At 43.3% G+C, this 14,314-nt stretch overlaps 3 protein-coding genes across 5 annotated transcripts in view; 1 reads left to right on the forward strand and 2 right to left on the reverse strand.

Moving 5' to 3' along the window:
* Positions 1-11,940, reverse strand: part of LOC306841077 (type-2 ice-structuring protein-like) — a 17,615-nt gene extending 5,675 nt beyond the window's left edge. The window contains exons 1-7 of one of the 2 annotated variants that reach the window (XM_079370727.1): positions 11,585-11,936; positions 11,428-11,512; positions 10,890-10,925; positions 10,530-10,684; positions 10,124-10,258; positions 9,557-9,665; positions 9,104-9,454 (exon numbers count right to left, since the gene is read on the reverse strand). In XM_079370727.1, the coding sequence (XP_079226853.1) occupies positions 9,384-9,454; positions 9,557-9,665; positions 10,124-10,258; positions 10,530-10,684; positions 10,890-10,925; positions 11,428-11,491 (570 nt within the window). In that variant the 5' untranslated portion in view covers positions 11,492-11,512; positions 11,585-11,936 and the 3' untranslated portion in view covers positions 9,104-9,383. Of the gene's footprint in view, positions 1-9,103; positions 9,455-9,556; positions 9,666-10,123; positions 10,259-10,529; positions 10,685-10,889; positions 10,926-11,427; positions 11,513-11,584 lie in introns of those variants that run through there. The other variant, XM_079370728.1, reaches the window with a different exon arrangement.
* The window catches only part of LOC306841066 (butyrophilin subfamily 3 member A2-like), a 74,497-nt gene that overhangs the window by 56,061 nt on the left and 4,122 nt on the right, over positions 1-14,314 (forward strand). The window contains exon 1 of one of the 2 annotated variants that reach the window (XM_079370711.1): positions 4,052-4,582. The exons of the other annotated variant lie outside the window; for it this stretch is intronic. The gene's annotated coding sequence lies outside the window, so the exon portion shown is untranslated. Of the gene's footprint in view, positions 1-4,051; positions 4,583-14,314 lie in introns of those variants that run through there. 2 annotated transcript variants of the gene reach the window in all.
* LOC306841081 (ladderlectin-like) lies at positions 1,373-3,469 on the reverse strand. The gene is made up of 7 exons (XM_079370732.1): positions 3,445-3,469; positions 3,289-3,373; positions 2,784-2,819; positions 2,388-2,579; positions 2,136-2,270; positions 1,808-1,915; positions 1,373-1,713 (listed from the first exon to the last, which is right to left on the reverse strand). Exons 4-6 carry the CDS (start codon positions 2,568-2,570, stop codon positions 1,898-1,900), a joined length of 336 nt encoding a protein of 111 aa, XP_079226858.1. The 5' UTR covers positions 2,571-2,579; positions 2,784-2,819; positions 3,289-3,373; positions 3,445-3,469; the 3' UTR covers positions 1,373-1,713; positions 1,808-1,897.

A 14,314-nucleotide genomic window follows, 5' to 3' on the forward strand; every position in this document is an offset into this window, starting at 1 on the left:
TATTTAGAGGAGTCAGATTTCTATTTACAACATTTAGGAAAAGGATTAAATAGGAACTTTTATCCTTCACTTGGTGACCCCGACGATGGGGGATGAGGTTTAACGGAGGACGTAAGTATTGATTAATTTATGAAAATGTTTTGAAATATGTTTCATTCAAATGTATTAATTTCTTAAGGTGGTAGAACAACTGCATTGAAGTCTATCGTACAACGAGAGGTCTCACAAAAACCAAAGGTGAACACAAACCTTTTCCATAAAATTGTCCACATTGGAAAATCTAAATTATCGTTGTCTGGTTTGGGTATAGACGGTGTTAATGTCTAAATTTAGAAAATTGAATCAAGAATACAGTAAGCGATCGAACAGAAGGCCGTACGAAGAGAAGTCAGGGGCGAGAGACTGGCTGTGAAACCAGGGGCGAGAGACTGGTTAGAAAGCCAGGGGCGAGAGACTGGCTGGGATAAATGTTGGGCTGGGTCTTTTCTTTTGACGCTGAATGACAATGTCAAGAAGGCAACAGGTTGAGCGCTGGTCATTTCAGTTGACAGAGAACTGTGTGTGGGATCATTGGGGAGGTGGTGAACCAGCAGAAGTGTATTAAAACTGTTTGTGAGTCTGGGATAGAACCCCCAGTGACTGGCCGCAGTTGTCATTAGGACTGCTGTAGAAGCTTGCCAGTTAGGACTCCAAATAGGGCATTGCGTCCATACATTTTCTGCTGTTCACGTGTATATAGTGTTTTCTGTTGTGTGTTAATTTGAACTTAAGTTCTGCTCCTTAAGTACAAATATTTAGAAATATATATATTTTTTTGTCTCCTTTCTCTTTTCTCTCACTGGTTCAGAGAGTGGAAAGGGGAAAGGTAGGGTTTTTTTCTTCTACCCTGTTACCGGTATTTTGAGCAACACCTCTAGCTCTACCTGGTAAACCTGTGAGTAGATGTGTGTGTGTGCTGTTGATGCAGGTAGGATGTGTCTTCCCCGATAGAAGGACAAAGGATTCGAGAGTATGATGCACCAATGAGAGAAGAGGAACCAAACATCAGGAGGCGCATAATTTGGAAAGCTGCCCAATCAGAGGAAGGAAACCGCACATTCTTGAATGCATTATTTGGTTAGATATTCTCTGTCTAGTGTATAAAAGGGTTCAGGGAAAGATAGTCGGGGCTCAGACTTCATGAACTGACCAGGTAATCAACCGTTACAGGTCGACTCTGTTCCACTTTACATCTTTAAAAGTGTTCTTCTTTAGACATCTTTATTTTGGTTGGCAGAGAACTTTGAAAAATAAAATGGCTACTCCTTCTTTGAAAGCTAAAAGCAGCACATGTTGGGATGATGATTTCACAGATGACACAGATTTATTTTTTTAATGCTTGAAGCGTTTTTATTTTGCTTAAGGAAGAAAAGATGAATTTCATAAAGAATGAAGTTGTGCTTAAAGCGTCCTTTCCATTACACATTCAGTCTGATCTTATTACGGGCACGAGGCCTCAGAGACCATCCAGCTCCTGCGTTCGTTACGTGTCGTTATCTTTCCTTAGCGTTACAGCGATAGAGGAGAAACAGAGGGAGAATAAAGAGATTCAGAGCGTTCCAGGTTCTTCATGCCTTTCGAGTCGGACCAGGACCAGAAATGTCTATCTCCTGTTTCTGACGCAGACGGAGGGACGCTTATAGGAACACTGGAGATCATCCCAGCATTTGCGACCTGAGAATAACAGAAACATAGAACATAGATAAGCATTACAAAGACTAAAACATGCATGAACTCAAGCTCTCTGAGAATGTGATTTATGACTTACAGCTATAATTAATCTGCAGACAGTCCTGATTGCCAGCATTGTTTGGCTCCCCACGGCACCACCCTTTGTAGTTGAAGCGGGTACCATCACTCAGCGCCAATGTCCCTCCTAGAAAAGACAACACATTAGAAAAACATTTAAGCATGAACACCCTCAACTGAATTAATCACTGTAGACAGCAGAAAGATCCCAGGACGTTTTGGTCAGACACAGCTCATTTACATATTTAAAGCTACAGACACAGAAACAGCCTGTTCTGAGCTGGCTGAAATAGAGGGGTTTATAGACATGATCAAATACAGGATATCTGTGTTGGTTAATTACTTACACAACGCGCATCAGTGCCTCCGATCCAAGTCGCTGGATGCCCATTGGCTCTCCGTCTTATCAGCGCTCTGATCTGTTGATACTCGTGGTTAGAATGCACGGATGCCAGGTGTCCACGGAGGCGACGGCAGTTGTGCTAAAATAAACATTAAAAAATCATTTAAAATCATTTCATCACATAGGAGGATACTGAAGTTGCACAGAAGTTAATTTAAGCAGAGTTAACTCTGCACTCTGCACGTTCATCTCTTACCTCGGCCTGATGCCAAGTCATAGGCCGTGAAACGTAGAGGAAGTAGCGACAACCGATCTTAGTCCAAGGGGAGCGGTAGCAGGGACGGTGGTGGTGGTGGTGGTGATGGTGGTGGTGGTGGTGGTGGTGGTGGTGGCGGCTGGTGGCGGTGGCGGTGGCGGCACCACCACCTCTTCTGAACATCGAGCTCTCCTGGAGGACACACACAGATGAGTTAACGACACCAAACACGTCATGATACAGAGCTCTTAGAAACATGTCAGACCGAGGGCTGAGCCTGGTTGCTTCATGACATACTAAATACACATAACCATGAAACACAGGGCCTGTTGTCAGGTAACACTACAGAAGAGGAATTAAATGTCTTCTCATGAATCATGTGGAGGTCATGCTCACCTGCTGGTGCGGCCTCAGGTTCCGGCTCTGCAGCAGCTGGAAAGTTTGACACTTCAGTTATCGGCCTGAATAGTTCCTGACATCATCACGTGAATATGACCACGACATGTTACACGTGCAGGGCCGTGTCCAGAGGGGGGGGGGGGGGGGGGGGGGGTTGGCATGGGCCCCCCCTTGAAGGCTGATTGGCCACCCCAAAATCCCAATCTCTGATTGGCTGTTTTCTTAATCAGAGACTTACATTCAAATCAACTATTCTGTTTGGTCTCTCATGTCAGCAGGAAGTTCTCTTTACGAGTTAAGTCCTCACTTTGTTTTGTCAATGAATTCTGTTAAGAATAAATACTTTAATCTTTACATAATAAAATAAAGTAAATACTCGTGCACACTGTGTAACTTGTGTAGTGTTCCTGAGCTCCCCAACCTAAATGCCCCCCCTCCATAAGTCTGAGTCCCAGGGGGGCCAAAGTCTGGACGCGGCCCTGCCTCCATGTTTCATCCTCACCTTCAGCGCTGCTCAGAGCCATCATGGCACAGAGGAGAGCAGAGACAGCCAGGAGCTTCAACATGGTGACGTGGATGAGATGATGCTGAAGAGGAATCAACAGACGTGTCAGTGATGAAGAGTCTTTAAGACCGTTGAAAAGGTGCAGCAGATTACCTTCTCGTCTTATGTCTTAGCGTGGCTTCAATCTGTCCGAGTGTGGATACTTCACAGGAGCAGCAGCAGCTCTTAAATACCACTTCTTATCTCAGCATCTCCAAAAACAAGGAAGTGAACCCAGGCTTACAACACTGACCTGTCAGACATACGTCCCCTGACAACCTTGAGACTTTATTTCCTCCAGTTTTATAAGTTAATACAAATCTTTGTGTGGGGTATGACTATAAGGAAAGGAGCCACAGATGGACTCTGGACCTGGGCAGTCCATTGAAGGACTACAGCTTCCATACATGTGGTACACACAACCACTGGGCATCATGAGTCCTTTTCTTTCATTCCAATGATGCAGATATTGCAACGCCGTGACCTTGCCTCCAACTTGTTGTTTTCTTGGAGTTTTTTTGGGGCATCTTATAGTGACACGGTTATCAACAGACTGCTTGTTTATCTGAACAGTTAGTGTGGGCTTTACATATCACAAGCGTTTTTCTGAAGTTAGTAGTTCCAGTGAGCAGCTCGACCAAACTCCGTCTTCACATGGCGCTGCTCTAACAGGAAGTCCCCAATATTGAGTCCATATTGTGTAGTCTATACGTTGTTCAACAGGGGTACTGTACGTATGGTCGGACTCTGAATGGACCTACTGGCCTCGGGCCCCAAGCAGTAACCTGCATTGCCTGTTGACAAGCAGCTCATGTGGCGTTTGAGCAGTAACAGCTTCGTCTTCATTGTTTGGTTCAGTGATTTGATAGAAGTCTTTTCCACCATGTTTTGCAGTTTAGAGTCTCTGTGAATCAGGTGAACTGTGAAACTAGTTAAAAAAACAAAACTTTCAATAATGACAAGAGAACTCTTGAGACATTTTCACATTCTTGAATGGACTTCTTTGTAACTTTTTAGTATCCTCCTGTGATTCTGTCTTTTTACATTTGATGATCTCTTCTAAGACAAATTACACAAATGACGAGGTCACAAACGAAGTCCAGAACCAACACTTTATTTTAGTATCACTGCTGTCACCTCGGTGGACACCTGGCATCTGTGCATTCGACTTTGGAGTTATGGAAGAATCAGATCGATGATCGTGAGAGGAATCAGTCCACTGACTTGGATTGGAGGCTCTGATGGGTGCTGGGTGAGTCAACGAGAAGTTCATGTTTGAATAATTTCCTCCTTTAGATGGCCACTAAAGGATTCAATCATTTTATAGGGTGAGCTGCTGACGCTGTCGTCCTCAGTGATCAGACATGAAGGAAACCTGCAGCAGCCAGTATGTCCTCCTTCTAACTTTAGATTCTAACATGGAGAGAGGTTAGAATGCAGAAAGCTTTACAGACCCATGCAGAGCTGGCTAAACACTGAAGCTACAGTGTCCACCACATGCAGAGCTGGCTAAACACTGAAGCTACAGTGTCCACCACATGCAGAGCTGGCTAAACACTGAAGCTACAGTGTCCACCACATGCAGAGCTGGCTAAACACTGAAGCTACAGTGTCCACCACATGCTGACCTGTGTGAGAGGAGGGGGAGACAGCTCTCTGTGATGATTAGAGTTTAGACTGCAGTACTCATTTTAAACACTAGGGGGCAGAGTTACATGCTGCTCCTTTATATCCCTTAATTGGCAGAAAACTATAAATATTTTGGAAAATTAATTTAATTGTTTTATTTTGTACCTGATCAAAAACAACAGTTTCATGTTTGTTTTTAAACATGACCTTCATGTCACTGTCGGGATACGTCCCTGTTTAGGGTATAAATTCTATGTTTATCTCCTTCTCTTTAAATGTCCTGTAACAACTTTTTCAAAAGATTTCCAGAACAATGATTGACCTCTTTCAAATAAGAATTAAATATTAAGTTTCAAATAAGTGAAGAAACTGAAAAGTAGTTTTTCACAGAAGCTGTACACAGAAGTCAGCTTTAACAATAATGAAACACTTTTTTATGTACTTTACGGCAGGACACAGAAATCATTAAAGGGTTCAGGACTATTTTCTGTTCAAAGCAAAAATGTTATACTTTGAACAAGGTCAGTGTGGAGCCTGAGTGTCAAAGGTCACGATGTAGGGTATTGATTACAGCAACAGCCTTCAGTGATGATTTTGCACCGATGATGTAGCAGAAACGGAGTTTCTAACTCTGATGAAATGATGCGTTAACTTCCCTTTTAGAGTCCTTTATCTGGAGATGTAACTTCTCCCTCAGGTTCTCGGGGATGAGGAAGGTCCCTGGTTTTACTGCTGGTCATGATGATGAGTGGATCTACAAGTCATGTCAGAAGGTCAAATACACAACGTTCAGTTCAACAGTGTCAAGAGTCCATCAGTATTAACTCACACATTCACACACTGATGGTAGAGGCTGCAGGCGTAAAGAGTCCATCAGTATTAACTCATCCATTCATACACATTCACACACTGATGGTAGAGGCTGCAGAGTGAAGAGTCCGTCAGCATTAACTCATCCATTCACACACATTCGACTTCAGCTCTCAAGGAAGGCAGACGCTTTTTCTCTCCCTCCCTTATCTCGTCCTTGTGTGTGTTCCCATTGCTTCTGTCTCGTCTGATACTGGAGTGTTTCTTCTTTCTGTCTCTCCGGAATTGAGCTAATATGGAATTAATAAGCTGGTCTCTCAACGCAATTGACAAGGAGTCCACCTGTACGTGATGGATCCGTGGAGTACATGGAGAGTCATGTGCCTGGGAGTGCTTTCGGTGGAAGATGTTGAGGATGTGTACATATTCGGCTTCATGTTCACCGGGCTTGTGCTGATTGGCCTTGGCATAGCCCTGGTGTACCGGGAAATTGGGAAGACGGCAGTTCTGGCGGGAGCACCGAGGCTGCCGGTCATGATGATCAAGATGGGCAAAGCTGTTGGAGCACAGACTGTGGCACTGGCAGAGCTAGGCCGAAGGATGGAATCTGGGGAAAGCTCACTGCGATGCAAGGCAAGTTGAACCTGTTGAGAGCCGGACTTGATGGTAGAGGCTGCTGCAGAGTAAAGAGTCCATCAGTATTAACTCATCCATTCATACACACTCACACACAGAATACAAAGCAGTGGGAGCATCTCTGGGTTAAGTGGCATGTCAGGTTCTGATCCATGTCAGGGTCTGATCCATGTCAGGGTCTGATCCATGTCAAGGTCTGATCCATGTCAGGTTCTGATCCATGTCATGGTCTGATCCATGTCAGGTTCTGATCCATGTCAGCTGCAGGTGGTATCATTAGAAGATACAGAACCATTGAATCACTATAAACAGCTCCAGCAGCACGTGTAGTATGAAGATCAATCCCTGATGAAGGCATCATGCTGAGATGTGTCAGTGTAATAAAGTCATCATACTACAGGTGCTGCTGGAGTTGTTTTGACCTCTTCAGGCCTTTCACTGCCTCTGCACAGAGTTAGTGAATGTAGTTTGTGCCAGATAATCCTCCTCTGCTTCTTCAAGGGTGTGAACAGTTAAGTGTTTTAGACAGAGGCCTCAGGCCGGAGACTTAGAAACAAGGTTAGTGTTTAAACAGATGAAAAGATGAGGGAGGCAACTTCTGTCCAGTGCATCTTCACTCAGCAGAAAGAGGAAGAGACCAGACTCCAAAAGAGTCCATGACAGAAGCACAGTGCCACACTGCCTCCTGCTGGCAAAACTGAGATTTGAGTTTGATTTCAATTGAAACTTTGTGTCCATCAAAGACAGAATTAACTGGCCCGTATGGCTCATATTCCAGGGTGCTTTAGAACTCCTAATATAAGACATACACAAAATATTCAGATGTGACAACAGTTCTGGAGAGGAGGGGCCGAGGGAGATGGCTCTCTCCAATGTTTTGAATCTGGACTGCAGTACCCATGTTAGACACCAGGTGTCACTGTTACATGATACTTCTTTTATTAACTTTCTCTGCCGATATGACGGCCCTTAGTAGTATTAGCGTAGCCTCTAGTACCACTGTTAGGAACCTAGGAGTTCTGTTTGATCAGGATATGTCCTTTGATTCATACATTAAACACATTTCAAGGACAGCTTATTTTCACCTTCGTAATATCTCTAAGATCAGACAGATCCTGTCACAAAATGATGCTGAAAAATTAGTTCATGCATTTGTTACCTCCAGGTTGGATTACTGTAATTCTATTTTAGCAGGGTGCTATGGTAAATCTCTAAAGACCCTCCAACTCGTCCAAAACGCTGCAGCTCGTGTTCTTACTAGAACTAGGAAAAGGGACCACATGACTCCTGTATTGGCTTCTCTCCATTGGCTCCCTATAAAATCTAGAATAGAATTTAAAATCCTTCTGCTCACCTACAAAGCTCTAAACGGTCAGGCACCATCCTATCTTAAAGAGTTAATTGTACCGTACTATCCATCAAGAACATGACGTTCCCAGAATGCAGGCCTGCTCGTGGTGCCTATAGTCTCTAAAAGTACTATGGGAGGTAGAGCCTTTAGTTATCAGGCTCCTTTGGAATCGTCTACCAGTCGGGGTCCGGGAGGCAGACACACTAGGTACTTTAAGAATAGACTTCAAACTTTTCTTTTTGATAAATCTTATCGTTAGGGCTGGCTTAGGACCAGCTCATAGTTATGCTGCTATAGGCCTAGACTACCGGGGAACTGGCACAAGATCTCTTATCTCTCTTTCCCTCTTTCTCTCCCAGCTTTCATATCTTATTACTGCTTGTCACTATCTTTATATTCTAACCTCTCCTTTCTCTGGGAGCTCCTGAGCTCTCTTAGGTTCCTTGGGACTGTTGGTGAGGATGGCCTGCCCAAACAACCCCCCCCCCCAACGAGGATGGCCTGCCCAGACCACCCCCCCCCCCCCCCCCCCCCCCCCCCCCCCCCCCCAACCTATCCTATCCTATTCTTCTTTCTGCATCTTGTCCCATTTTCAAGCCCAGCACAGTTTAGCAGATGGCTGTTCCGTCATGATCCGGGTCTGCTGAAGATTTCTGCCTGTTAAAAGGAAGTTTTTTCTTGCCATGACGGATTAAGCTGGGCTCTTGTAATATAGCCATCCGTCAGGTCCTTTACCTGCTTTTTGTAAACATAACAATGAGCATGGTCTTGTTACCTGCTCTGTCGTTAATGTTAACAGACAATCAGTAAGGTCCTTTACCTGCTTTTGTAAGTGTCTCGAGATAACGCCTGTTATGAATTGACGCTATATAAATAAAGATTGATTGATTGATTGATTAACAAAGATTCCTCAAGTTATTTTTAAGTATGGAATAACAATTTTTATTACCATTTGAAAACCTCAGTGTTATTCTAAATGTGGCTCTTGAGTGTCCCAGACTTTTGTCCACACAGTCATATTTCTTCTAAAGCATTTTTGATCAGGCATAAAAAGGGTTCTCTCTGTTCTAAGGACCCCAGGGTCATTTCCTGTTTTTGAAAAGGAGGGAAAGTTGCTCAAACTCAGGTAAGCTTTCTCATTTTTTAAGAACTCTGAAATAATTCTGCAATCAGGTGTGTTTCAACCGTTACAGGTCGACTCTGTTCCACTTTACATCTTTAAAAGTGTTCTACTTTAGACATCTTTATTTTGGTTAGCAGAGAACTTTGAAAAATAAAAATGGCTACTCCTTCTTTGAAAGCTAAAAGCAGCACATGTTGGGATGATGATTTCACAGATGACACAGATTTATTTTTTTAATGCTTGAAGCGTTTTTATTTTGCTTAAGGAAGAAAAGATGAATTTTAAAAAGAATGAAGTTGTGCTTAAAGCGTCCTTTCCATTACACATTCAGTCTGATCTTATTACGGGCACGAGGCCTCAGAGACCATCCAGCTCCTGCGTTCGTTACGTGTCGTTATCTTTCCTTAGCGTTACAGCGATAGAGGAGAAACAGAGAGAGAATAAAGAGATTCAGAGCGTTCCAGGTTCTTCATGCCTTTCGAGTCGGACCAGGACCAGAAATGTCTATCTCCTGTTTCTGACGCAGACGGAGGGACGCTTATGGGAACACTGGAAATCATCCCAGCATTTGCGACCTGAGAATAACAGAAACATAGAACATGAGAACATAGAAAAGCATTACAAAGACTAAAACATGCATGAACTCAAGCTCTCTGAGAATGTGATTTATGACTTACAGGTAAAGTTCATCTGCAGACAGTTCTGATTGCCAGCATTGTTTGGCTCCCCCCAACACCACCCTTTGTAGTTGAAGCAGGTACCATCACTCCAGCGCCAATGTCCCTCCTAGAAAAGACAACACATTAGAAAAACATTTAAGCAGGAAACACCCCTCAACTGAATTAATCACTGTAGACAGCAGAAAGATCCCAGGACGTTTTGTTAAATGGACCAGACATAAAGGTCAGATATTATCCAGAATCATCCCTACATGTTCCTCTAAATGTAACATGCGTCTCTAGTCTGTCTACAGGCTGTTTGGAGATGTGCCCTTCATGACATCACAAAGGGCAGTAGCCCCTCCTCCAGGTGGGTGACACTCCCACAGCTAGGTGTTTGTTCTGCCCTCTGAGTCTGCCTTCTCACCGTAAACAATAGGACATGGAGCCAGATAGCAGCGAGTACACCCGAGCCCTTCCAGAGAGGGGGCGTGGTCAGACACAGCTCATTTACATATTTAAAGCTACAGACACAGAAAACAGACATGATCAAATACAGGATATCTGTGTTGGTTAATTACTTACACAATGCGCATCAGTGCCTCCGATCCAAGTCACTGGCTCCCCATTGGCTCGCCGTCTGATCAACGCTCTGATCTGTTGATGCTCGTAGTTAGAATGCATGGATGCCAGGTGTCCACCGAGGCGACGACAATTGTGCTAAAATAAAGATAAATGGAAAAGTGTTGGTTCTGGTTCTGGACTTCCTGTATGACCAAATGTACAGGGACAGTCTCAAAGTCACTTTGTATGCTGCACGCCTCGTTTATTTACTGATATCACAGCATAGTTTGTGAAACTTGCCTTTGGAGAGATCATCACATGTACATAATAAAAATATCAATAGTAAAAAGATTCATAGGAGGATTCTGAAGTTCCACAGAAGTTAATTCAAGCAGAGTTAACTGTGTTCTGCACGTTCATCTCGTACCTCGGCCTGCTGCCAAGTCATAGGCCGTGAAACGTAGAGGAAGTAGCGACAACCGATCTTCGTCCAAGGGGAGCGGCAGGGGGGGCGAGGACGAGGGCGGTAGCAGGGACGTGGGCGGGGGCGGCACCCCCTCCTCTTCTGAACATCGAGCTCTCCTGGAGGACACACACAGATGAGTTAATGACACCAAACACGTCATGATACAGAGCTTCTTAGAAACATGTCAGACCGAGGGCTGAGCCTGGTTGCTTCATGACATACTTAATACATATAACCATGAAACACAGGGCCTGTTGTCAGGTAACACTACAGAAGAGGAATTAAATGTCTTCTCATGAATCATGTGGAGGTCATGCTCACCTGCTGGTGCGGCCTCAGGTTCCGGCTCTGCAGCAGCTGGAAAGTTTGACACTTCAGTTATCGGCCTGAATAGTTCCTGACATCATCACGTGAATATGACCACGACATGTTACACGTGCAGGGCCGTGTCCAGAGGGGGGGGGGGGGGGGGGGGGGGGGGGGGGGGGGGGGGGTTGGCATGGGCCCCCTTTGAAGGCTGATTGGCCACCCCAAAATCCAAATCTCTGATTGGCTGTTTTCTTAATCAGAGACTTACATTCAAATCAACTATTCTGTTTGTTCTCTCATGTCAGCAGGAAGTTCTCTTTACGAGTTAAAGTCCTCACTTTGTTTTGTCAATGAATTCTGTTAAGAATAAATACTTTAATCTTTACATAATAAAATAAGTAAAGCACGAGTATAAAGTAAATACTCGTGCACACTGTGTAACTTGTGTAGTGTTCCTGAGCCCCCCAACCTAAATGCCCCCCCTCCATAAGTCCGAGTCCCAGGGGGGCCAAAGTCTGGACGCGGCCCTGCCTCCATGTTTCATCCTCACCTTCAGCGCTGCTCAGAGCCATCATGGCACAGAGGAGAGCAGAGACAGCCAGGAGCTTCAACATGGTGACGTGGATGAGATGATGCTGAAGAGGAATCAACAGACGTGTCAGTGATGAAGAGTCTTTAAGACCGATGAAAAGGTGCAGCAGATTTACCTTCTCGTCTTCCGTCTCAGCGTGGCTTCAAGCTGTCCGAGTGTGGATACTTCACAGGAGCAGCAGCAGCTCTTAAATACCACTTCTTATCTCAGCATCTCCAAAAACAAGGAAGTGAACCCAGGCTTACAACACTGACCTGGCCTTGTCAGATCCCTCTTTAGAAAGATGTGACGTGGACTTTAAGGGTGCACCGTTTAGATGATAGTACGTATTTTCATGTATTCATTCATCTTGATACATTTGTGGATATATCTTTTAATTGTGTCAACCATGTGAGAGTAATTCATTTAGGTTTGTGAAGATGTACTACATACATGTGTAAGAGATCATATTACAGTAGTAGTAGAGTTATATTTGGTTTGAAGCCAAGTGTCTGTTGTTGTCTGAGAGATTTAGCTTAACATAGATGTTTGACATTTGAGTCAAGGAGATGAGTTCTTCATTCCTTATACAGAGTGAAGTATTTATGGGCCGTCTTTCTATCAGAATATAAGGAACACTGTGAAGAAGAATACTTGGCCAGTGATCGTGAGATCCTGGTCAGCACGATGCCAGAGATTGTAAGATCCTGGTCAGCACGGGTCCAGTGACTGCGGAGTCTTGGTTCACTAGCATGTGAGATTGTGAGCAGCATGCCAGTAACTGCAAGGTTCTGGTCATGAAGCATGTCTGAGCCATCTTTGTTATGTTATTATGTTATTTGACCATGGATAAATAAATCTAAGATGATCCACAAGTCTGTTTGATAATGTCCTAATTATTCATTTAACACAGATACAGAAACCCCTCCGTTACAGTGGAATCACGAATTGATTCCAAACTAACAGTAGATTTGGTAGTGAAATGTTGTCTGAACTAAATAGACAAACTTTATTGAAAGGAAAAAATGGGACCTTGAACATTGTTGGATCTAAAAAGCGACCAGGAGGACAGTTTGTGTGTCGAGTTATGAACAAACACCAAAAGGTTGACTCTGGACCTGGGCCAATGTAGTCCATTGAAGGACTACAGCTTCCATACAGGTGGTAAACACCAACCACTGGGCCATCATGAGTCCTTTTCTTTCATTCCAATGATGCAGATATTGCAACGTCGTGACCTTGCCTCCAACTTGTTGCTTTCTTGAGTTTTTTGGGGCATCTTATAGTGACACAGACTGCTTGTTTATCTGAACAGTTAGTGTGGGCTTTACATATCAAAAGCATTTTTCTGAAGTTAGTAGTTCCTGTTTGTGTGCCTCTGTCTTCTTTTTACAAAAATTGTGTACACAAAATGTAGAGTTGTAACATATGGTTGACGCGTACTTCACAAAAACTCCAGTCCAAGGTTCTTCACTTTTAACCATTTACTGGAAGCTTTCTTGTTTTAAAAAATTAAAATCCAAAGTTACAAAGTAAAATAAAGCAAACGCTAAAGTACGGTCAAAGACCGGTGTGCTACCATGCCTCTACAGATTCGAATCAAACAGCTAAGCAGACAAAGGCAGCGTGCTCCGAGCAGCAACCAATCAGCAGCTAGAGACAAGTAAGCATGCTGCGCAGGCATGAACATCAAAGCACACGAAAGATTCCGTACACAAAAGACATCAGTATCAATGGCTCCAACAGTTCCAGTGAGGAGCTCGACCAAACTCCGTCTTCACATGGCGCTGCTCTAACAGGAAGTCCCCATATTGAGTCCATATTGTGTAGTCTATACGTTGTTCAACAGGGGTACTGTACGTATAGTCGGACTCTGAATGGACCTACTGGCCTGGGGCCCCAAGCAGTAACCTGCGTTGCCTGTTGACAAGCAGCTCATGTGGCGTTTGAGCAGTAACAGCTTCGTCTTCATTGTTTGGTTCAGTGATTTGATAGAAGTCTTTTCCACCATGTTTTGCAGTTTAGAGTCTCTGTGAATCAGGTGAACTGTGAAACTAGTTAAAAAAACTAAACTTTAAAACATGACAAGAGAACTCTTGAGACATTTTCACATTCTTGAATGGACTTCTTTGTAACTTTTTAGTATCCTCCTGTGATTCTGTCTTTTTACATGTTACATGATTTCAGAAACAATCATTGACCTCTTTCAATTAAGAATTAAATATTCCCCCCTCACGCCGCCTCGCATTGCACTTGAACCCTCCAGAACGGCATCTTAGACGACATTTATGTTATAGAGCTGTCTCAAACTTACTTTGTAACATGCTGATGCTTGTTTGTTTGTTTTTTCTTGTTTGTTTTCTATTTGTTGTTTATTTTATTTTTATTATTCTTAAAATTTACTTTCCGATTGTTAGTTTTTCCATTTGTATAATTGTCAACGCTATAGCAGCCTTTAATCACTCTTATCTACTTTACATTTTTGCATACCCATTATGTATGTCTCGTATTTTATGTTCTGCACTTATAAAAAACCAATACAAAAAGTTAAAAAAAAAAAAAAAAAAGAATTAAATATTAAGTTTCAAAAAAGTGAAGAAACTGAAAAGTAGTTTTTCACAGAAGCTGTACACAGAAGTCAGCTTTAACAATAATGAAACACTTTTTTATGTACTTTACGGCGGGACACAGAAACCATTAAAGGGTTCAGGACTATTTTCTGTTCAAAGCAAAAATGTTATACTTTGAACAAGGTCAGTGTGGAGCCAGAGTGTCAAAGGTCACGATGTAGGGTATTGATTACAGCAACAGCCTTCAGTGATGATTTTGCACCAGTGATGTAGCAGAAACGGAGTTTCTAACTCTG

This window comes from Symphodus melops (genome assembly GCF_947650265.1).
Source record: "Symphodus melops genome assembly, chromosome: 20".
In the NCBI taxonomy this organism is placed as follows: Eukaryota; Metazoa; Chordata; class Actinopteri; order Labriformes; family Labridae; genus Symphodus; species Symphodus melops.

Bases quoted from the DNA above. Each gene is read 5' to 3' on its own strand.
- LOC306841081 (XM_079370732.1), bottom strand. From the start codon at position 2,570: ATGTTCAGAAGAGGTGGTGGTGCCGCCACCGCCACCGCCACCAGCCGC. The intron at 2,271-2,387 runs GTAAGAGATGAA...TGTTTATTTTAG, and splicing joins TGACTTGGCATCAGGCCGAG to CACAACTGCCGTCGCCTCCG.